General features: G+C 44.2%; 1 protein-coding gene across 4 annotated transcripts in view; it reads left to right on the forward strand.

The window, feature by feature from the left end:
* DNAH3 (dynein axonemal heavy chain 3) overlaps positions 1 to 22,637 on the forward strand; it is a 134,290-nt gene that overhangs the window by 89,034 nt on the left and 22,619 nt on the right. For all 4 annotated transcript variants that reach the window (XM_037507475.1, XM_037507474.2, XM_037507477.2 and 1 more), the window contains 11 exons: positions 3,295 to 3,398; positions 4,885 to 5,179; positions 6,817 to 6,996; positions 7,924 to 8,047; positions 8,139 to 8,295; positions 8,543 to 8,686; positions 9,649 to 10,315; positions 11,553 to 11,718; positions 12,696 to 12,912; positions 14,530 to 14,712; positions 20,812 to 21,010. In XM_037507475.1, the coding sequence (XP_037363372.1) occupies positions 3,295 to 3,398; positions 4,885 to 5,179; positions 6,817 to 6,996; positions 7,924 to 8,047; positions 8,139 to 8,295; positions 8,543 to 8,686; positions 9,649 to 10,315; positions 11,553 to 11,718; positions 12,696 to 12,912; positions 14,530 to 14,712; positions 20,812 to 21,010 (2,436 nt within the window). The remainder of the gene's footprint in view (positions 1 to 3,294; positions 3,399 to 4,884; positions 5,180 to 6,816; positions 6,997 to 7,923; positions 8,048 to 8,138; positions 8,296 to 8,542; positions 8,687 to 9,648; positions 10,316 to 11,552; positions 11,719 to 12,695; positions 12,913 to 14,529; positions 14,713 to 20,811; positions 21,011 to 22,637) is intronic.

Raw genomic sequence — 22,637 nt, forward strand, 5'->3', positions numbered from 1 at the left:
TGGACAAATTTTAGGAAAATACAGAGCAGGTGATGAGTGGTAGTGAGGTTTGGGGTATCAGCTAAGAGATGTGGGGTTGTTTTTGACATAATGAAATGTTCTAAAATCAGTTCTAGAAATGTCCACAGAGATCTGTGTATGTCATATAAACACATGCTATAGTAAACCATTGAATTGTGTACTTGAAATGGGTGATTTATGTGATAAGTGAATTATATCTTAATAATCCTATTTAAATGTTGGCAGTAAAGTGATAAACCATAGAATTAGAGGGAAAGAGAAAGTGAAAAACCAAAGAAACAAATTGAGAACCAAACTATACCATTGGTGATCTAATAAATAAATTAGAGCCATGGAGTAAAGTATACAAAATTAGACCTCTAATATGTGGCTTGAGGAAAGGTTTGGGATTATTACACTTAATATAAAAGAAAAAGACAAATATGAGAAAGTTATTATAAAGAAATTATTGATATGGAGGCTAAACAAATTCCTTAGGTAACCTAACAAATAGTGCAGGCAATAAATACAAAGATATAAATGCAGAAATGAAGAGATAGTTCTATAAATCCTTAGAGTATGATTTGTTCTGAGAAAAAATTGATAGAGAATAATGGACCAAAATCTGGTACTTGATCAAATTATTGGACTTCCAGGATAAGAGAGATTCTAATATGCCTCTAGCTAGAGGGGAAATGTCAATAAGAAGAGAAATATCTGATGAGCCCCAGACATTTGCACAGCAACTTAGGATGCCAGAAAGCATAATAGAGCAATGGCCTGCAAAATTCTGAGGCAAAGAAAATGTGATAAAAGAATATTACCCTCAGGTCCTCCCTGGTGATGCAGTGGTTAAAATCTCAGCACTATCAAGCTCTCTCTCATCAGCCACTGCACTGTGAGTTCAATTCCCAGCCAGGGAGCTGACCCACATGGCACAGCAGACCTCTCCTGTCTCGCCTGCTGCTCCCCTCAGCAGTATATTTCAGTAGATCTGCCTGTTCTGCTCCCCACTGTGTCTCTGGTCTCACCAACCCCCTCTATATCTCTGGCCTATACCCCAGTTCTTCTATACATAAATAAAAATAAATCTTAAAAAAAATCTCAGCCAGGTTGCTGTTCAGATATAAAAGTAGCAGACAGACATCTCAAACAGGTAAGAACCAAGAGAACTGAGCATCTGAAGTCCCTTCTGTAAAAGGAAAAGAAGAAACTAGTCAATTAAGGGCCTCCCCTGGTGGCGCAGGCGGTTGAGCGCTGCACTGTGAAGCTGTCCGCAGCCTCTGCAGCGCGGGTTCGATCCTGGCCCGCTGGTGAGGGTCCCACATGGCGCGGCAGACCTCTCCTGTCACACCCGCTGCTCCCCTCAGCAGTGTATTTCAGTCGGTCTGCCTGTTCTGTTCCCCTCTCTGTCTCTGGAGAATCCTCTCACCCTCCCGCGCATCTGGCCTGTACCCTGGTTCTTGTATAAATAAATAAATAAATCTTAAAAAAAAGAAATTAGTCAATTAAGACATGTATCAAAATAATGAACTCTCTAAATGATATGTGTTAATAAGGCTTGAATTTGAACATTGAATCTATTTAAATATGAGCCTAAAACTAAGGAATGGGAGAATTGTGGTTACAGAACAAAAAGTGTTATAAACCCTGACAAAGACAAAGTTGTATCATCAACAATAGCAGAAGGAGCCAGGGGAGGGGAGATGGAAGGAAGGAACCAATGAAACTGGTCTGAAATGGGATCATGTGTATTTACAAGTGAAATATGTCAGAATTTGCTTCAAAATACTACAAAGAGAAAAAGAAAAGGGGAAGGAATGGAGGGGAGAAAAAGAGAAGGGAAGAGAGAGAGTAAGAGAAAGACGGGGGTGGGGGGGGGAGGGAGAGAAAAGGAGAGCGAATAAATATGGTGGTCGGCAGAGGGGAAGTAGATGGACCAGATTTAGCAAAATGTTGATAATTCCTGAAGCCGGATCTTGGGAAATTGGCAGTTTCTTATACTATTGCCCTTACTTCTTTTTTTTTTTTTTTATCACAACAAAGAAAAAACAATACAAAATTGGATTTTGTGATTTTTGAAAGTATAACTAAGTCCTTAATAGCTTTACCTCTTTTGTAATCAAAAAGTTTCTTGTGGGCCTCCCTGGTGGTGCAAGGGGTTAAGCACTGCACTATGAAGCTATCTGCAGCCTCTACAGCACTGAGTTAGATCCCCAGCTAGTCAGGGAGATACCATATGGCACCCAGACCTCTCCTGTCCTGCCCACTGCTCCCCTTAGCAGTGTGTTTCAGTCAGTCTGCTGTTCTGCTCCCCACTCTGTCTCTGGTGACTCCTCTCACCACCCCCACACCTCTGGCCTGTTCCCCAGTTCTTGTATGCATAAATAAATCTTTTTTTTTTTTTAAAAAAAGCATCTTATAGGAACCAGTATCTCTTATATGGAATACTGTTTATCTGAGGCTCAACTTGATTTTAGTCACCTTCCTTCTGCTAAATTTAAGTAAAATTAAATTTAATGACTGAGAGTATAATATTGCATATAATGTAATAGAAAATGTGAATATGTTCTATTCGTGTGTAATAGTAAAATAATATCAAATGATCCCTTTTTTCTCTTTGCTGTTTTCTTTTTGGTGTTGTTTTTATTAATGACATGTCATTATTTTACATCTTTCTTTGTTTTTCTCACAATAAAGGATTTCTCCCCTTAGGAGTGGTCACCATGGGTTTCCCACCAGCAAAGCACTCCAGTCCTCCAACATAGTCCACTGTGTTCTCCTCCCCATGGTTTTCTTCCCTTCTCTCCACCTCCTCCCAACCCCCTGCCACCCATGCATCAGCTTTCAAGAAAAATGATCCGGTTCTCACAGAATCCTTCCTTTCATCTACCTGTCCTGTCTCTAATGCGGTTGCCTGCCTGGAGAGAGAGCTGGAAGGATTGCCATCCAAGGTTATTTCTAGATATGTGATTTGGAGAGATCTATTGCCTTTTTTTGTTGTTCTTTTAATACTCTCTGTTTATATAATTTAAATTGATGTAATTATTTGCATAGACAACTCCTCTCACTTTTAATCGTGGTTTGATTTTAAAAATGGTCACTGATTTTAAATAATGGTCACTACTCTAAAAGGTGTGTTCCCGTTTATACAGATATCTGAAACTTTTTCTTTCACTACAGCTACACTAGTACCAGTAGTTACACCTTTTAGATGCCTACAGCTGAGCTAGCACTAATAGGACGTGTAACCCCTAGGTGTGCTAATGACCTGTCCTATTTCTTTGGGTTCAGGCAGCATCTATGACTTTTATTTCATCAAGCAAGGTAGTGGGCAATGGAAAACATGGACAGATTATATCACAGAAGAAGAGGAACAAATTGCAGCTAATGCAAAGGTAAACAGAGGTATTGGGGCCTCCCTGCTGGTGCAGGGGCTAAAGTCTCAACATTATCAACCTATCATCAGCCACTACGGCCTGAGTTCAATCCCTGGCCAGGGAGCTGACCCACATGGCGCGGCAGACCTCTTCTGTCTCCCTGCTGCTCCCCTCAGCAGTGTATTTCAGTAGATCCACCTGTTCTGCTCCCCACTCTGTCTCTGGTGAATCCTCTCAGCACCCCCATACCTCTGGCCTATACCCCAGTTCTTCCATGCATAAATAAATAAAAATAAATCTTTTTTAAAAAAGAGAGAGAGGTATTGGCCACAGACCTTTGGTTTCTAAAAATGACACACTTGCCTTCTAAGGTGAAGGAATCAATGTCAGTTCTATGTTAGCATTTGAAAGGGCTTTCTCAGGTTCAGACATAGCCTGGATTGACTTTAGAATCAGAATGACCCAGATCCCTTACTCAGCCTTCATTCTCTCTACCTCAGTTTACTCATCTTATAAAATAGCAGAAAAAAAAAAATACTTAACCGATGGTATTTGCAAGGATCAAAGTCAATGTGCATGAACACCTGGCACTTACTATGTGCTAGACCAGTGCTAGTGAGGATTTTGCTGTCATTATCAATAATGCCAGGTGCATGTCAGCATACCTCTCAGATGTTCCAGCCAAAAAAGAATCCTTGCCTTTTCTGTGAAACCCTCAGAGAAAGATTTCCTTGATCAGCATTCTCAGGAAAGTAAGTTCTGATGGACAGGTTTTCTGGTTAGCTGTTGCTCCACCTACAAACCCTGCTCATTTTTTTCCCTGTGGAAAATGTTTCCAGATTTGCACTTTTAGGGCTTTATTAGTACAGAATTTATCTTTCTGGAGGTGACCACAGACCATTCAGGCCCCAGAAGGAAAGGTAGATGGTGGCTGGGAAAGCAGAAATACTGACAATCAAGAGAGCAGGCAGGACCACAGCACTCATGAGCAACGCACCCTCGGCAGGGATGCCGAGCGCTTGACACACCTTGTGCTGAGCAGGATGAAGAAATCCCCAGCACTGGAATCCTAAGCTTCCCTTCTTCTTAAAGAGCTTAGTCCCAGAGCTCCCTGGGGGGTTTGAAATATTGCTGAACTCATACCAACAGGAGAGTCCAATACAGAAAGTATTTTCAGTTCTGCTGGGAATTTTCCCCTTGTCCAACAATTGTTCAAGTTCCTGAAAATAAAAGAAAACAAATATTGTAAAAAATGAACAGTGATGTAAAATATTTATCAATAAATTATATAATTAAAAAAATAACTTGAAAAAAATCTAGGAAACCCGACTTGTTTTGAATTCCGGTTTTAGTAGCAAAATAAGCATCAGACACCTGGTTCTGCATTCAGCATCGCTTTCTGGCTCTGTGGCTCCGGCCAAGCTAGCCAGTAGCTCTCCTTGGATAAGCCAACACCCATACATTGGGCCCAGCGCCAAGACCCTGTGATGTCTTTGTGCTGCAGATCTCAGAACTCATCATCCCCACGATGGAGACAGCGCGACAATCCTTCTTCTTGAAAACCTACCTGGACCATGAGATTCCAGTGCTGTTTGTGGGTCCCACAGGCACTGGCAAATCAGCCATCACCAATAATTTTCTTCTCCGCCTTCCCAAAAACATCTACCTGCCCAACTGCATCAATTTCTCCGCCAGAACCTCAGCCAATCAGACCCAGGATATCATCATGTCCAAGTTAGATCGGCGGAGGAAAGGAGTTTTCGGGCCTCCCTTAGGGAAGAAAGCAGTGGTATTTGTGGGTAAGACTGTCCTGGATCTGGACACAACTAGGTTCTTCTACTCCAAGCTGCAGCAAACCAGAACCTCCCTTTGTAGGGCATCTATACTGTCCTTTTATTCTCTCTGGAAAGTAAACTACTCTGGCTAATGTAATTTAGTATTCGCTCCCTCCCTTCCTCCTTTGCTTCCTACCTTTTGTCTTTCCTTTCCTTCTTCTATTGCCAAGTATTTGTTAACCATGTACTATAGACCAGATTATCAGTAAGTGAGGCATGGCCCAGGTGTTTTTGGCTGAGGGAGACTCTCAATTTCTGAGTCCCTGGGTCAGGCAAGATGACCTTGAAGTGAGAAGTCTTCTAGAAGGGGATTGTGGGGTTGGCCCGCTCCAAAAGTAAAAACACTCTGTAATAAACCTCTTACTCCATTTTGTGTCAGATAAATTATCAGTAAATAAAGAAATTAATAGTTGATAAATAAATATTTATAAATAAGCACAATGAATTTTCACAAGATTTTATTTGTTCACAAAGCACCTCAGTTATTTCACTTGAACCCCCCACAATCTTGTAAGGTTATCGTGATCATTTGACTAGTCAGTTGATTGAAGTTCTAGAAGGCTAAATTCCTTGTTCAGGGTTAAACATCTAGAATATTCTAGAGCCATACCAAGCCCAAGTTTCTTGGTGCCCAATATATTATATTTTCTACTTTCTTTACCAACTCTTAGAGTTCTCAATAAGTAATAGTCATGCCTTCCACTTCTGGGTTATTTCATGTCCTGCCTTTAAATTCATGTCTTGATCATAAATGCTGCATCTATTTATGTCCTTGTCAACTAACATCAGCTCTTTAAAATTTTGGACCTTTTCTATTTTCTCCTTTTTTTCCTTTCTTTTTCATTTTTTCCAACCTGTTCTTCCTTCCCATTTTTATGATATATCCCAAAACAATTTAAGCATTGCAGTCAAACAGCTCTATGTTCAGATCTCGCTTTTTAGCCCTAGGCACATTGTGGCTTAAGCTCATGATAGTCTGTTCTTCACCTGTACCATAAATGTGATACTAGCTCACAAATGCTCTTATTTGGATTAGATGAATATGTATAAAACTCCTAAAATATAATATGGCACAAATGGAGCATTCAATTTTTTTGTTAGAGAAAAAAGGGTCTCCATTTTATTGAGTGCCTTCTATGTGCCAGGACTGGGCCATATGCTATTGAGGGAAATCAATTTCCTCTCTGGCCTGGAGGAACTCACAATCTACTATTTTGCATTTTTTCCTCAAACACCTAAGCTTCCCTTGAAGTTCAGCTGTTATCTGATGGTCAGACTCAATACCCTGCTGGCTGGGGTCATCACTTCATTGCTCACTAGCAATTAAAAGAACTTCTAGCACATAGTGGGCAATCAATATATTTTGGTTGAGGGAATGTGAAAAAATTAAATTCAGCCTTAAAATCACAATAGGTATGGATCTCAAAGAGGCAAGAGAGCTCAGACCTGGGAAAAGTTTTTCCCATGGAGTCAGAATATCCATGGGCTGAGCCCTGCCTGGTGCATGCACAGAATGTCCCATAGAGGGGTCAGTTATCTGTTGCCTTGTGAGGGCAAGACGATCCCATTGACTTATGTGTGACCATGGCTTCTTTCTCCAGATGACCTCAACATGCCAGCCAAAGAAATCTATGGGGCTCAGCCCCCCATAGAGCTCCTGAGGCAGTGGATTGACCATGGTTTCTGGTTTAACAAGAAAGACACAACCAGCCTGGACATTGTGGATATGTTGCTTGTGACAGCCATGGGGCCCCCTGGAGGAGGAAGGAATGACATTACTGGTATGTGAAGGACAGAGTTCATTCCTCTTCACCTCCCCAGCAGCAGAGCAGGGCCATCTTCATGCTTGGAGAATTGGTGCGGGACACTGTCCTAAAGGAGGGTCGAGAAAAGTGTGTTTAGACTGTAGCCAGAGTGGCTTAAGTTAGCTCCTGGGAGTGACTCCATGTTGGAAGTTGATTGAAATAGGATGTGAAGAGGAAAACAGGATGTGAGGAGTCTTTGGTGAGGCCTTCAAGGAACAGAGAGTCTCAAGTGAAAGGAGAATTTGGTGTGGCCAGTCTGTGTTCCAGGGAAGACTAGATCAGAGGTTCTCAGCTCAAGGTGATTGATAGATTCACCTGTTCTTTTTGTTACAATTCTTGAGATTGCCAGAGATAGAACAATTAACCCAAACTGGACTAAGAAAAATAATACTAGGCAAACAAATAAGATTTTCCCTTGGGATCTCACAGAGATTTATTTTGCTTCAGGTTCAACTTAACACATCCAGTACTGTAGGTAGCTCTAATTTTATTCTAATAAATAACATCTATGTATGTCTCATGTTCACACAGTGATCAAAGTTCCAGATCAACTACATGTAAAATTTTATTTTTTATTAAAGAAAAGCCTATACACATCAGTTTGTAAGTATAGCAGGCCTGTATACTTACAGAAAAACTTTAGATAGATAGATAGATAGATAGATAGATAGATAGATAGATAGATAGATAGATAGATAATGTCAGGATACCAAATTGATAGTGGTTAATTATAAAGTAACGATAAAATTATTTCATGTTAATTCAAGTTGAAATAGCCACATGTGCCTAGATGCTACCACATTGGACAGCATCATTTTAGAACATTGAGGCAGGATCACTAGGTCGAGGAATAATTGTGTGAGTGTGCACACACTCAGGGGTGTGTGTGTGTGTGTTTTCTAGCACGATTCATTCGCCATCTGAATATCCTTTCCATCAATGCCTTTGAGGATGAAATTTTAAGCAAGATTTTCACTTCCATCTCTAACTGGCACTTTGAGAAAGGGTTTGATATAGCATTCTTAAGGTAAGAGGTTCCTGTGTCTTCCCAGATATTGGCCTGGGGGTCCTCGGTCCCGGTCCCTCCTTGATTGGTCTGCCTTCCCTTTCCTCCCAAGGCATGGAAAGAATATGGTACAAGCCACTAAGACAATTTATAAGGCTGCAGTGGAGAATTTCTTGCCAACTCCCTCCAAGTCACATTACGTCTTTAACCTGCGAGACTTTTCAAGGGTGATACAGGGGGTGCTGCTGTGCCCTCACACACACCTGCAGGTCAGCCACTTTAATTTCTGTTACCATGTTCATTCACAACACCACATATATTATGTGGAATATATAAGGATATAGGAATAGCTAACTTTTGTTATGCATTTGATCTATGCTAGGTATTGTGTTGAGTATTTTATAAGCATTATCTTGTTAGATGCTCACATCAATCTGAGGATACAGGGACTATTAGACAACCACCACCACAGGCGCTGCCTCCCATTCATTCCAATAATTAACTCTTGGTTTTCAGGATGTAGAAAAACTTATCCGACTTTGGATCCATGAAATTTATCGGGTCTTCTATGACCGTCTGACTGATCGTGAGGACAGAGAGGTCTTCTTCAATATGGCAAAAGAAACCACCTCTAATTGCTTCAAGCAATCCATGGAGAAGGTAAATCAGACTCTATACTCAGAAATGGCCATGTTGGCCTCAGATTTGAGGTTCTCTTCCTAATGGAGACTCACAGCTCTGTTTTCTGAATCTCAAGAAAACTGGCCTTCAGTCAACTGCTCACTTGATTTGGTGATGTTGTTATACTTGGCCCAACTTTGCTTCACTTCCCAGGTAACACACAAGTTTAGGTCCATCCAAAGTAGTCTACTACACGATGCTTGTTTACAGCTACCTTCAAATATATTTTCAGGGTCCATTAATTTGTGAGTTGAAAAATGAACCATGAATTTTCACAGTTGTAGTGAGACCTCAGAAAGTCCAAGTGAAAAGTTGTCATAGTTTCTTATTTGTACATATTTTCCCTTTTTAATTTGGTATAAGATAAGTTGCTTTAAGTTTATATAATAGAATCTTCTAGTTCTACCCCTGTTTTTATGAAGCTTGGATTTGTCCATAGAAAACTATAAGTGTTTCATGTTATGTCCAGAGGCCAACGGCAGAAGCCCCACCAGGTTCTAATTTCTAATATCAGAAAGAGGAAGCATATAAAATCTGCCTTCCCTAGGCAGAGTGGGGACCAGATGCAGTGTCTATATCTTTATTTAGTAAAGGGGCAAGAACATAAAAAGGAAAACGATGCCATCCTTCACTCATCTCCTCTGGGAATTTTATAATCTGACCATCCATGTTTTAACCACTTAGCAAATAAATCAACCCTCACTCTGATACTCTTTTACAATAATGGCCTTTCATCATAGTCTTTACAATGATCAGCTCCACACATTATGGTTTTAAGTGTTTTTATTGTTTTTTTTTTTTTTTTCACTGCTTGTAAACTATGACTTTGAACACTGGACTCAGAGGAAACATACCCTTCTGTTCCCTCCCTCTACACCTCCTGCTGCCGTCTTGGCTGGGCCATTGACATAATGCCTAGCTGCATCTTACCTTTACCATAGGTCCTCATCCACCTGTCACCCACTGGAAAGATTGTCGATGATAATATCCGTAGCCTGTTCTTTGGTGATTTCTTCAAGCCACAAAGTGACACAAAAGTCTATGATGAGATCACTGACCTGAAACAGCTCACAGTGGTCATGGAATACTACCTGGAGGAGTTCAACAACATCAGCAAGGCCCCCATGTCCTTGGTCATGTTTAAATTTGCCATTGAGCACATCTCCAGAATTTGCAGGGTCCTGAAGCAGGACAAAGGTCACTTGCTCCTGGTGGGCATTGGGGGCAGTGGGCGGCAGAGTGCAAGCAAACTGTCCACATTCATGAACTCATATGAGCTGTACCAGATCAAGATCACCAAAAGCTACTCAGGCAATGAGTGGCGGGAAGACCTGAAGACGATCATGCTACAGGTTGGCGTGAACACCAAAAGAACCGTGTTCCTCTTCACTGATAACCAAATCAAGGACGAGTCCTTTGTGGAGGACATCAACATGCTTCTGAACACGGGGGATGTGCCCAACATCTTCCCACCGGACGAGAAGGCTGACCTTGTGGAGAAAATGCAGACAGCAGCCAGGACAGAAGGCGAGAAGATCGATGTTACTCCTCTTTCAATGTATAACTTCTTTATAGAAAGAGTGAAAAAGAACCTTCACATTGTCCTTGGTAAGAAGCAGCAACCTTGGTTTGCCTTTCTCCTTTGGGTGTTTCAGGGTCTCCTAAGTGTCCTCAGCCTAGTCCTCTTACAATGATCCCAGGATTGGTCCAGATCTGGAGTCAGTCAGTGCCTGGAGATTCTGTGGAAACTTCCACTCTTCTGAACAGTGATTTCAAACCTGTTCACCCTCCTCAATTCTCTGAGTTCTCCTGGAAACACTCTCCTTCCTTTTAATACAGTACTCGTGGCCTCATACGACAGCATCCGGAGTTGTCTCTCCTCCAATCTATTTAGAAACTTAAGAGGTATATTTAACATTTCTCTTTCTTGTTACCATGTGCTGTCAATTCTTCCCTCCTAACTCTCTGTCATATCTACCTACTTACCTCCATCTCTACCTGTTTCACATTAGCTAAGCTGCTGTCATCTCAGCCAGCCCTCATCTGTGCAACCTAATTATTTTATGGCATTTTTGTCTATTGCAGAACTTTTTGTCCCAGGAACTTTTTGAGCCAGGAACTTTTTTCATGTTTCAGGAATATGATCATCATGTATACACACACACATTAAACACTTGAATTGCTTCATATTAGAATAAAGACCACAATTCCCGACCTCTGGTTTTAGAAGTCTACCTACCAGGCTGTCCCTGCTTCTTCTCCACTCTCACCTCATGCTAACTTCTCCTTTTTCTCTCTGTTCTTTAGCTACACCAACTTCACACTTCCACCTATCCATCATGCTTTTCCCTGCCACATTGAGTCTAATTTAAAAATGAATGGGTTTGGGGGTCTAGAACCTAACATTTATGGTTGCATGGAGGTAGGGTCAGAAACAAGCTGATGGCCCCACTGCAACCTCTGTGAGTAACTATGTATGGAAGGCCCATGGCTCATTTATGAATATGTCTGAGAGTTAACCCAAACAGAGAAAGTGGATCAAAGGGCTCCAATCACTCTGACAGTCAAGTGACCCAAAGGATCTGGAAGGGAGGATAATGGGCATAGGAGAGTAGTCAAAGGAAATGATACATAATACGTGAATTCTCATCACAAAATTTCATGACTAGCCCTTTGATTCCCCTGAGTGCCCCAGCACTCATACTGACTATTCCCAATTACATCTTAGAGGACCAACAGGAAACATGGCCACCGCCCTGCCCCATCAGAATTTATGAAAAGACCAGCCTAATCCCATGGGGCTCCTGGCCTTGGAAAGGAACTAACAAAGTCTAATTTTCACTAGCTATGAGTCCAATTGGAGACGCCTTCAGGAACCGCCTAAGGATGTTCCCTTCACTAATCAATTGCTGTACAATTGATTGGTTCCAGTCCTGGCCTACAGATGCCCTAGAGTTGGTGGCCAACAAATTTCTACAAGATGTCGAGCTTGATGACAATATTCGGACAGAGTAAGTGTTGACTGCATTTTTAGTACCCCAACTAAATATTCTGAATGAAAATCCCGATATTGGTGTATTTTTCTTCTTCTTTTAAAGATTTCTCAATTATATAGAGAAAATGTCTGATACTTCTATTTTTTCATCTTTTCCAACTATGTTAATTGCGGTAATGTTGGTTTACAACACTATGCTGGGGCTATAGTTTCATACTTCTTCAAATGTATGTACGTGCCACGCCAAAGTCCTAGTACTTTAAAATCGAGTCACATTTAATTGGCTATTTTATCAAACACCTGAAAAAGAATAAAATTACATTGCTCATGATTCTCCCAGAGATACACTATTATCATAGTTATGAGAAGTTGGATATGATAATATAGCTGTTTTAATAGTTTTAGAATATGCAGTCACAACTGGGGTGATATCTCTGCCAATGGGATGAAAATCATGTGACTAAAAAAACATGTGTATAAAGCACAGATATATATATTTTTTAAAGCCACTTAACTTTTGGTAGAGTAAGGGAAGAGATGAGCGTGTTGACCACGCTGGGTGACCCATGAGACAGGGGTCATGTCACCTGCCTTGTCTGCCTCTGCATTCTGCATGCCTAACAGATGCCTGGTATGTCGTGCCAGCTTCAATCGCTGCTTAATAAATGAATGGATGGAAAATGAAGAAGTGGGCAGGGATAAGAATGTTGATGGCCTTAAGTTAAGAAATTTGAACTTTGTTCTCCAGGCCAGAGGTCCTTAACCTGGGTTAATAGTCTCATGGGTAGAACGAAGAGGGTCAAAGATCATTCTAGTAAGACTATATCCCACCCCAATCTTCTTGCATCTCTGTTCACCTGCCTTCAGAGAATTTGATTTCTCCCAGGCCACCATCATGTGCAACTTCTCACATCCCTACTGCTGTCACCAAAGCTGCATTAGATCTCACTGGAGCAAGCTGGGCCTGTGTAATCTCCTCTGTGTCCTTGACAGGGTCATCTCCATGTGCAAATATTTCCAGGAGAGTGTGAAGGATCTTTCGGTCGATTATTACAATGCACTTCGCAGACACAACTACGTTACCCCTACCTCCTACCTAGAATTGATCCTAACCTTCAAGACGCTTCTGAATAGCAAGAGGCAAGAGGTTGATATGATGAGGAGCCGCTACCTGACAGGCCTGCAAAAACTCGACTTTGCAGCTTCACAGGTGACCACAGTCCCAGAGAATGGGGGGCAGAGAAGTGTGGGACAATCCAGGTACATTGAGGCACTGGCTCAGGTGCAGAATTAAGAGGGTGCCACATCATGACAGCCTCTGACCCTGCATTGGCAGAGCTCACCTTCCTGCCTCTGTCCAAACCCAGCCCTCTGGGATTCTGTCTTTACTTAAGATTTTGATGTTTTGCTCATTGTGGAGTTATTTGTCTTCATTTTGACTTCTTAAACTGTTGCAATAAAATACTCTCTTGAATAGGGAGGTATTTAGTGCCCCCTTAACTTTTGTGCCCAAGCCTTACCCTTACCCTGGCCCTAGATACTCTCAGGGGAACGGGGAGCAGAGATTAGTGGAGAGCGGGGCTTGGTGTAGTCAGACCCCGCAGTACCCAGTTCTACAATGTACCTGCTGTGGAATTTTAGACACATTATTGCACAGCTTGGGTCTCAGGCCCCTCTTCTATAACAAGGCAATAAGTTTTGTTTGTTTGTTTTGATTTATTTATTTATACCAGAGCTGGGGTATAGGCCAGAGGCGCAGGAGGGTGAGAGGATTCACCAGAGACAGAGCAGGGAACAGAATGGGCAGAAGGACTGAAATACACTGCTGAGGGGAGTAGCGGGCGCAACAGGAGAGGTCTGCTTGCCATGTGGGAATCTCCCTGGCCGGCTGGGAATCCAACCCGCACTGCAGAGGCTGCAGACAGCTTCCCAGCACTGTGCTCAACCCACCCCACCACCACTTCACAGCTACTGTAACATCTCCACATTCCACACAAAGAAGCCACAGCGCACGGTGGCCAAGCCCCTTGCCCAGCACCACGCAGCCGCATGGTGGTTGGGCCAGAAGTGGTTGGGCCAGAAGTGGTTGGGCCAGAACTGAAACTCAGATCCGCACAGCTCCAGAGCCTGTGCCCCAACCCGCTGCCACACTGGGCTTCTCTCCCGCTTGCAGCGGGCAGTGGGCCCAATGTCATGGGACCCTCTTCCAATGTGTCTAAGCTGGCGTACAAGGCAGTCAGGACCAGCAGGCAAAAATTGCATGACCGCAAATTACAGATCTTCATCAGGAAAATCAAATGCATTTAGTTGTCTGAAAAATAGCACAACTCCCCTGAGAGGTGGTGAGCACCCCATTATTAGAGGTGTTCAAATCACTTGGCAGGAACATTTGAAAAAATGGCCTTGAAAATTCCTTCTGCCTCAAAGAGCTCAGCTATGTATCTTTTCTTCATAGCCTTAACAAATATAATGCTTTTTTTCTCTTAAATTGCTTTTATTATCTCTCCCTGCCCCCAATACTAGATTGTAGGCTTGATACAGGAGGAAACGGACTTTTCTTAATATTAAGTTTACCATTATATGTTTCAGCATTTAGCAAGTGATTGATAACACCACACATAGTCTGAGCTCAATAACTAAGTCTTGAAAAATCCAAGTGATCAACACCAGTCAACAAATATTGATATACACCCAGTGCCAGGTTAAAATCATTAGTATTTTCTGCATCTGTCAGAGGCTGGAGAATCATTTCAACACTTGCCACCTGCACCATTTCTGCCTTGATGTGGCTGACCCAGGGCTCCTCCCACCCCTCTCTCCTCGCCAGGTGGCGGTCATGCAAGTGGAGCTGACTGCCCTCCAGCCCCAGCTCATCCTCACCTCTGAGGAGACTGCTAAGATGATGGTGAAAATTGAAGCAGAGACTAAAGAAGCTGATGCTAAAAAATTTCTGGTGCAGGCGGATGAAAAAGAAGCCAATGCTGCCGCTGCCATTTCTCAAGCAATCAAGGTATAAGGTAGTGGAGAGAAAGGAGGGGACGGGGCAGCATTGTCTGGGTCTGTCTATAATCTGACTAGAGAGAGCCTACCTTCAAGCATGGTGTAGTGGGCAGGAATGGACACAGGGCAGGTTTTCTAGGATCCCATGCAGACCGGGTAAAGGAGGAGTCAGAGTCCTCAGTGGTTTTTGCAGTCTTTTATTGGGGTTCACCAGGTATATGGCAGGCAGGGGTGCTGGGAGGCCGGGAGGCTGGCAGGCCCCCCAACCCCCAGCAAGTCTTCACTCTATGTGGACTCTCCAGCGTTCTCTGCTTCTCTCTTGGCTTCTCTTTCAGCTTCTGTTCGTTCTTGGCTTCTGCTGGCGTCCCCATGACGCCGCCTTTAAAAGCATAGTCTCAGCCCAGGTGGATCTCATCTACCTATGCCTACTCCAGGTGCCCGCCATCAGGCATGCATTCAGGACTGCAAGGATCCATCATCTATCCTGATGGCGGGGGGGGGGGGGGGGGGGGCAGAAAAGCCTGACATTTTTCCTTACCCTACAGTCCACCCCCTCAGGGTTTTCTGCCATATAGTCTTCATATGTACAATTTTCTTAGCAAACATAAACAATGCAGCCATGGCCCACAAAAGCAAATACATCACAATATAAAAACAAAATACAACAGAACACAAATAAATCCAGGCAGGGCACCAACCTAGTGGCAAAAGACAATTATTGGTACCAGCAGATGAGCCACCAAATCTGCTGCCAAAGGCACTGCTCATATAAGAAAGGGGAACCACTCACGGCATCTACTGTAACACACCAGGAGCCGTTAGGCTTCCTGGCCTTTTCTGGCTGTAGTCTCGGCTACAAGCCACAGACAGCATCCACCCTCAGGATGCACTCACTCTGGGATTGGCGATTCTATACTGTTGGGGGTAATCGCCAACCCTCAGGGTTTCTGTCTGCAGTCGCTCCAACATTTGGCTTTCATAGCCACCAATGCGACTCACAGACCCCTGCACTCAGGCCATCCCACTGCACAAGCACATGGGTCAGGGATCCTTGGATACAAACTCTACATTTGGTTTGGGCTCCACCCCAAGCCATGTTCCCCACCCATCCCCCAGGGACGGGTTCCTCAGCTCCTTACCCTCACTCGACAACAAGCAGGGCATCCCCCACAGGTGATTTTACGAGACTCGCTGGCCTTCCTCAGCTTACTTAGTGCTTGGCAGCCACTCAGGGCTTCCCAAACTTAGCATCAGTACCAGCTTTTGCCTTCTCAGTAGGCTTTTCTCCTCTGCATGGCTGCTGGGCATACACAGGCTGTTTTTGGCCATCAAGGCCCACTGGCCACCCCCAGATTCCCATCTCCTGGGGTTTACAAACAAAACTGTCCCACCCCTAGGGTCCCAAAACAAATCAACCTGCAAGGTCCTCCGCCTTCTGGCGGGATTGTCAGTCCAACTCCATTAGTTCAAGTCCATCAGTCCAAGTCCATTGGCCTCTCCCTGCATCAGCACTGGCAAGCTCCAATTCATGATCCTCTCTTCACCGATGATTCTTGCTGCCTCGGGGGTCATTGGCTGGTCCTCTCGGGCATCTCCTCCTCCAGCTGAGGTCTCATCCCGCAGCTCCTGGACAGTGTCCACCTTCTGTGCCGCCATGGCGCCTCCAGCGTCGTCACAGGCAAACACGATCTGTCACTCCTTAGTCCCTCCAGGTCTTCAGAGGGCTCCAATACCCGTCTGCATGGATCATCCCACCAACTATGCCAATTGTAGTGGGCAGGAATGGACACAGGGCAGGTTTTCTAGGAGCCCATGCAGACTGGGTAAAGGAAGAGTCAGAGTCCTCAGTGGTTTTTGCAGGTCTTTTATTGGGGTTCACCAGGCATACGGCAGGCAGGGGTGCGGGGGGGCTGGGAGGCTGGCAGGCCTCCCAGCCCCCAGCAAGTCTTCACTCTATGTGGACTCTCCGGTGTTCTCTGCTTCTCTCTCGGCTTTTCTTTCTGCTTCTGTTCGTTCTTGGCTTCTGCTGGCGTCCCCATGACGCCACCCTTAAAATTACAGTCTCAGCCCAGGTGGATCTCATCTACCTATGCCAACACCCTACTCCAGGTGCCTGCCATCAGGCATGTATTCAGGACCACAAGGATCCATCATCTATCCTGATGGCAGGAGGGCAGGAAAGCCTGACATTTTTCCTTACTCTACACATGGCAAGCTTGGAGAAAAGTGAGATTTGAAGAGATTAGGCCACTTGCCCAGCACGACACAGCCTGCAAGACCCCACATGCTCTCACCCTTGTCTCTTTATTATTTTTCCATAATTCACTCAGCTCTGGCCACACCAGCCTCCTAGCTATCCCCCAGAAAAACACAAGACATGCTCCTACTCCAGCCCTTGCACTGGCTGTTTCCCTCTGAGAATTCTCTTTCTCTGGCCATCCACATGACTGTCTCCTTCACCTCCATCCCATTGTTTGTTTGCCTGTTTTTGCTCATGTGTGTGCACCATATTGTAGGTGTAGAATAAATATTAGTCAAATAGAAGAAACTAGAGGGCCTCATTTGAAGGTGGGAGAACAGGGAAGGGCTTCATCTGCATATATTAGAAGAAAACCTGACTAGCATTCCCGTGATGTTCTGTATTTCTCCGAGCACTTTCAAGTTCGTAGTTCCTTTTGAGTATCACAACTGCTTTGGGTTTGGGAATGACAGGTTAGGGTTAGGGCTAGGGTTAGGGTTAGGGTTAGGGTTAGGGTTATCTGAGCTAGTGACATTAAACTTTAGTGGTACGATGACTTTCCAGAGCTACATAGCTAATTGGTGGAATTAAAATCCAAGGTTCATGGCACTTAGCTTAAGATTCTTGTCCTTCTGCTGTCACTTAGGAGTTAAAATATTATTTGACCCTATCATCAAACAAGAACTTGAACAAGAAGTAGCTTGTGTCCAGCATCTAGGTTATGGGGATGACCTGGGACATATGGGGCACTTTCTCAAAAAAGTTAGGCCTTCCAGACTGACTTCTCTCCAACTCTTCTACAAAATAGTCATCCTTTACCCCCTACCAAGGGGCCTTATTTCTTGAAAAAGGACAGCCTCTTGCCACATGCGGATAACCATCATGCCCAGGATTCCGCTCCACCATGTCAGGGGAAGCAGTGACTTGCAGGAGCAGGAGGGAGCTAAGAGGTGACATGAGGTAAATTTTACAAAGAATTGACCCACCACACCCGTCCCTGAGCAATGAACTGCCACCTTGGGTTTCGATGTGGAGGGCGAGGTCCAATGCGCTGCCATCCCTGCCCTGAGTGCTGGGAGTGACATCTGTAGGTGAGTCAGGAGGTGGAGGAAACTCTCCAAGGAGGAGCAGAGGCCTATGCTGGCTCTGAGTTCCCTAACTCCCATGGGGAGCAAAGTCCCTTTCTCTCAGGGCTGCTTTCCTCCACACCAGCACTGCTAATTCTCTCTAATCTTGCACCCCCAGAAAGGAGAGGACATAGGAGAGCACCCATTGTAGACAATCTGAGCTGAATCCATGCTGGGAAGATTGGGAGCCTGAAAGAACCGGCCCCAGACACCTGCTCACCAGCACAATGGCTTGCTGAAATTGGTCGAGTCTTCTTAAGCTAATGAATCGTTTCTTTCTCCCCTAATGAGAATAATAAATGATGCCAGAATTTCTATAGAGTAATTAGGTCTTGTCAGCATACATTGTGCTTCATACCTCTCAAACAGCCCTGCTAAGCCACAGAGATCATTTTTAATCATAATGCTTTTTAGAACAGAAACAAATGATGTAACCAGAATAGCACACATGAAAGAATTTCTAAGAACTCAACTTTAACACTGGCTCCACTTCTCAAGTTTCCTCTAGTTCCTGTCTACGCATACACAAGGGTGGTTTTATGTAACTGCAATCATAATTGCAATTTGCATCATGCGTTTTTACTTCCTTAATGTCTTATCACAATACTTCTTCAAAATGCCATATAATCATTTTAATGAGCATATGAAATAGGTGTGTCACCCACCAAGCAGCCAGGCCCCTGCGAGGCATGGAAGTCTATTCTTTCCTCCCCTGTTCTCAGTGTTTCCAGAGCATAAGCCTGAGTTTCTCCACAGAGCTGACTGTGTGTCAGAATCCACTTTGAGGTTTTAAAAATGCAGATGCCCAGACGCCACCAAGACAGAATGAACCAGAATCTCTGGGCATAGGGCTTGACCATGAGGATGCCCTAAATTCTCCCTGGTGACTCTGGGGCAGTCAGCATTGAGAGTCGCTGTTACAGATAATGTGACAGAGCCTTTTTGAGCCATTTGACAAGGAAGCTTGCTGGACCTTGGGAAAGAGAGAGGGGACACAGCTTCCAGACACACTAGCAGGCAAAAAGTCTGTATGGCCAATAGCTATCTGGAAATTACAAGAAAATGCCACAGAAGTCTGAATAAATAGAAGGCATGGGTGCTGGACCATTAAATTTTACCAAGAATCCAAAGCTGTGGTCTCCTCTGCCACAAAACCTTTTCTGAGACTGACTGACCTGAGTGACCACAGAGACTGATTTCAATTCATCTTTCTCATGCATGCTCCCTGGTGCATATCCTAGAGCTGAAGAGCAAGGACACTGAGTCACCCCAAGACTGAGTCGCTATTGCCACCTGATGCAGCACATTCATTGTGATACTGGGGACAGCTGACATTGCTTATTTAGGGGAGGAGAAGATTGTTCTAATATAATGGAACCAAATAAAACATTGCTAGAGGTTTATAAAGAAAGCAGAAAATTAAATAGAGAGTCCGTGACTACACACATTTGGGTCTATACTGTGCACATGTGCACGTAGATGAGAAGGTGGAACCTTCTTTATTGTCTATCACAAAAAACCTGCAGGACATAGACTTTGTGCCATGCTGCTTGAGAACTGACTTTCTCTTGTGAAGTATCCATCAGTCATGGCTGTGTGATTTTTTCCTTGGGCTGGGTAGCTACCAGGGAATTCACTGAAGGGGACCCAGCAGCCCAAGCTTGGGGCTTGGCTCTGACTACCAGCTTCATGCCCTTGGCTAACTCATTTTGCCTCCTGAGACCTTGGTTCATTTTCTGGTTTGTTTGTTTGTTTGTGGATTTGGTAGTTGGGCTACTAAGTAGTCTATAATATCCCTTGTCATGTTAAGCTTGTTTTTTAAACAAGATATAATTCACAGATGATTAGCATTCATCTTTTTAAATAATGCAATTCAGAGTTTTCTAGTGTCTTTACAAAGTTGTACAAAATTATATCACCACCATATAATTCTAGAATACTTTCATCACCCCAGAAAGCAAAAAACTGACCTACTTTCTGCCTCTATGGATTCTCCTTTTCTGCATATTTCATGTAAAGGTGACACTTTGTGTCTGACTTCTTTCATTTAGCATAATATTTTGAAAGTTTGCGTGAATCATTCCTTTTTATGGCTAACATTCTATTATATTGATTTTGCTTTTAAATGAAGAAATAGTGAACAAAAATGCACTGTCTCCTTTTCTCAGAGCTCATTACCCATGTCAAATTCCTATCCATTTCTCACCCCTAAACTCTTGCCTTCAACTCTACTGTGCCCCCTTGCTACAACTTACCCCCGACTCTACCTACACCCCAACTCTGAGCTACAATTTATTCCAGACCTTCATCCCATCTCTGACCTCCTCCCATACCTTATTTCTTCCCTGAACTCACCCTAACCCTCTCCTCTCTATCACTTACCCCTAAGCCCCATCCTTCACTCCATCTCTCGACTCATTGAACAATAGGTATGAAGTCACCCATGACATGTATCTCTGGGGAGTTTGTTAAAAACCAAATGCTTGACTTTCTAAGATCACAAACCAGATGACTTGTCAAATGCCCTAGGTATCCAAAACATAGCCCTAAAAGGCCTTAAATGCTGCTGATCAGTAGTTAGAGCCGCCCTCAGCTGCAGAGCTCCAGGAGGAGGCATCCTGGGGGTATTGACAGGAAGGGCCTTCACCCCACTTCCCCTGCTTCCTCTTGGAGCAGAGCTTGGTTTCACCCCCATGTGTCAGGCACTGGATTTTCACCCCTCCTGTCTCTGTTCCACCTGCAGAATGAATGTGAGGGCGACCTGCAAGAGGCGATGCCTGCACTGGAAGCTGCACTTGCTGCACTGGACACCCTGAACCCTTCTGACATCTCTCTGGTGAAGTCCATGCAGAACCCACCAGGCCCTGTCAAGCTGATTATGGAGAGTATCTGTGTCATGAAAGGGCTGAAACCAGAGAGGAAACCGGACCCCAGTGGCAGCGGTAACCCCCTTCAGCACCCCAATCCACCCTCCACTGCTGCCCTTCCTAGGCTCGCCCCCTGCCCACTCTGGCCCCAGCCCACAGGTGGTGTCATGGAGTCTGAGGGAAAGAAGGCAGTGGGATGCGTGTGCACCCAAAGGTTCTTGTGTTTCTCACTAGCCACCTCCTCTCAGTCAGTGAGGACAGTGCAGGTGAAACTCACCTTAGTTCAGGGCTCTGCCTGCAAGGTATTACACAAATAAAGGTCAGGGAGACAAAAGAACTTATGTGGAACAAATGCTAGAGCAGTGTTCGGACAAGAGCGAGAGAGAGAGAGAGAACAGAAGAGCGAGAGAGAGAGTCAGAAAAACTGAGAGATGACCAGAGAAAGAAAGAGAAAGCTAGAGAGAGACACCCAGACATCTAGACCCAGCACACACGTGCACACGCTCACAAGGACATGGTGACCAGGGAAAGAAATCTGGCGGAGAAAGAAACAGGAAGACAGAAAGGGGGCTCGGGAGGGAGAGACTCAGAATCAGATAGAGAAAGACAGGAGAAAAGACACAGAAAAACAGCTAGATGGACACAAAGGACTGAGACAGAGAGAAATGGAGGTGGAGAGACCCAGGGACACAGAGGCCTGCAGAGACAGAGCAGGAGCGGGAAGGAAAAAACCAGAAAGAGAGAGGCAGACCAAGAGTGAAAGTGCGGGGCACACACTGGCAATGAGAGAGAAGGACTAATGAGGGCGAGAGAAGGACTGAAAGAGGCAGAGACAAAAATTGGGGGTGGGGTGGGAGAGACAGAGTCTTAGAAATGCGGAGAAAGGATGGGGGGAGAGCCAGGGAATCTCCTTATGTAATCAAGGCTAGAAGCATTAATGGGTGGATATCTATGGTCTTTAAAATTAGATGTGGACCTTGATATTAATTCCAGTGTCTTAGAGCTGGACCCGCTGCAGTGATATTTCCTGCCCCTTAAATCTTCCTGTCCTGGAACCACCTCCTACGCCTCCATTCCCTCTGAAATGTTAGTGACCCACCACGCCTCACTTGGGAGTCTCTGGCTTCTGTAGCCCATTGGTTCGCATTCCCTCTCCCCCGGTGGGTTTCAAGCCAAACCACATGAAGAAGACAGAAAGGTGACCAGGAATGGACAGGCATGGATGGGCTTTACAGGAGAATCCTTTAGGGAAGCAGCTGAGATGTAAAAACTTGGCACTGAGCGAGGATGAGCTAATAGCTCACCTCCACCCTGGCTGTACCCTAAAATCACCCAGGGATCTTGAAAAATGCTGAAGTCCATGCCCCTCTCCTAGGAGTTCTTATTCCATCATTTGGGGACCAATCTGAGCATGACTAGGTTTTAAAGCTCCCGGATGATTCCAAAGTATAGTCAGGGTTGAGAACTGGCTCAGGGAGATTCACAAAGCATGGCCAGGTCACAAAAGTCAATTCTCTCCTCAGGTCATTGATGATAAACACATCATCATTCACTTATTTTAAAGTTGTGTACATATATTCCTAACCACCAGCATTTAACCAGTATATTGAAATGAAGCAAAAGAACCATTAAATTAGTTTTGGGTACCTTGAATTTAAACAAAGCAGAGCATTTTGAACCAAACCTTAGTAATCATTTCTTT

Source organism: Talpa occidentalis, unplaced genomic scaffold, assembly GCF_014898055.3.
Source record: "Talpa occidentalis isolate TD23 unplaced genomic scaffold, MPIMG_talOcc4v2.1 talOcc4.12, whole genome shotgun sequence".
NCBI lineage: Eukaryota > Metazoa > Chordata > Mammalia > Eulipotyphla > Talpidae > Talpa > Talpa occidentalis.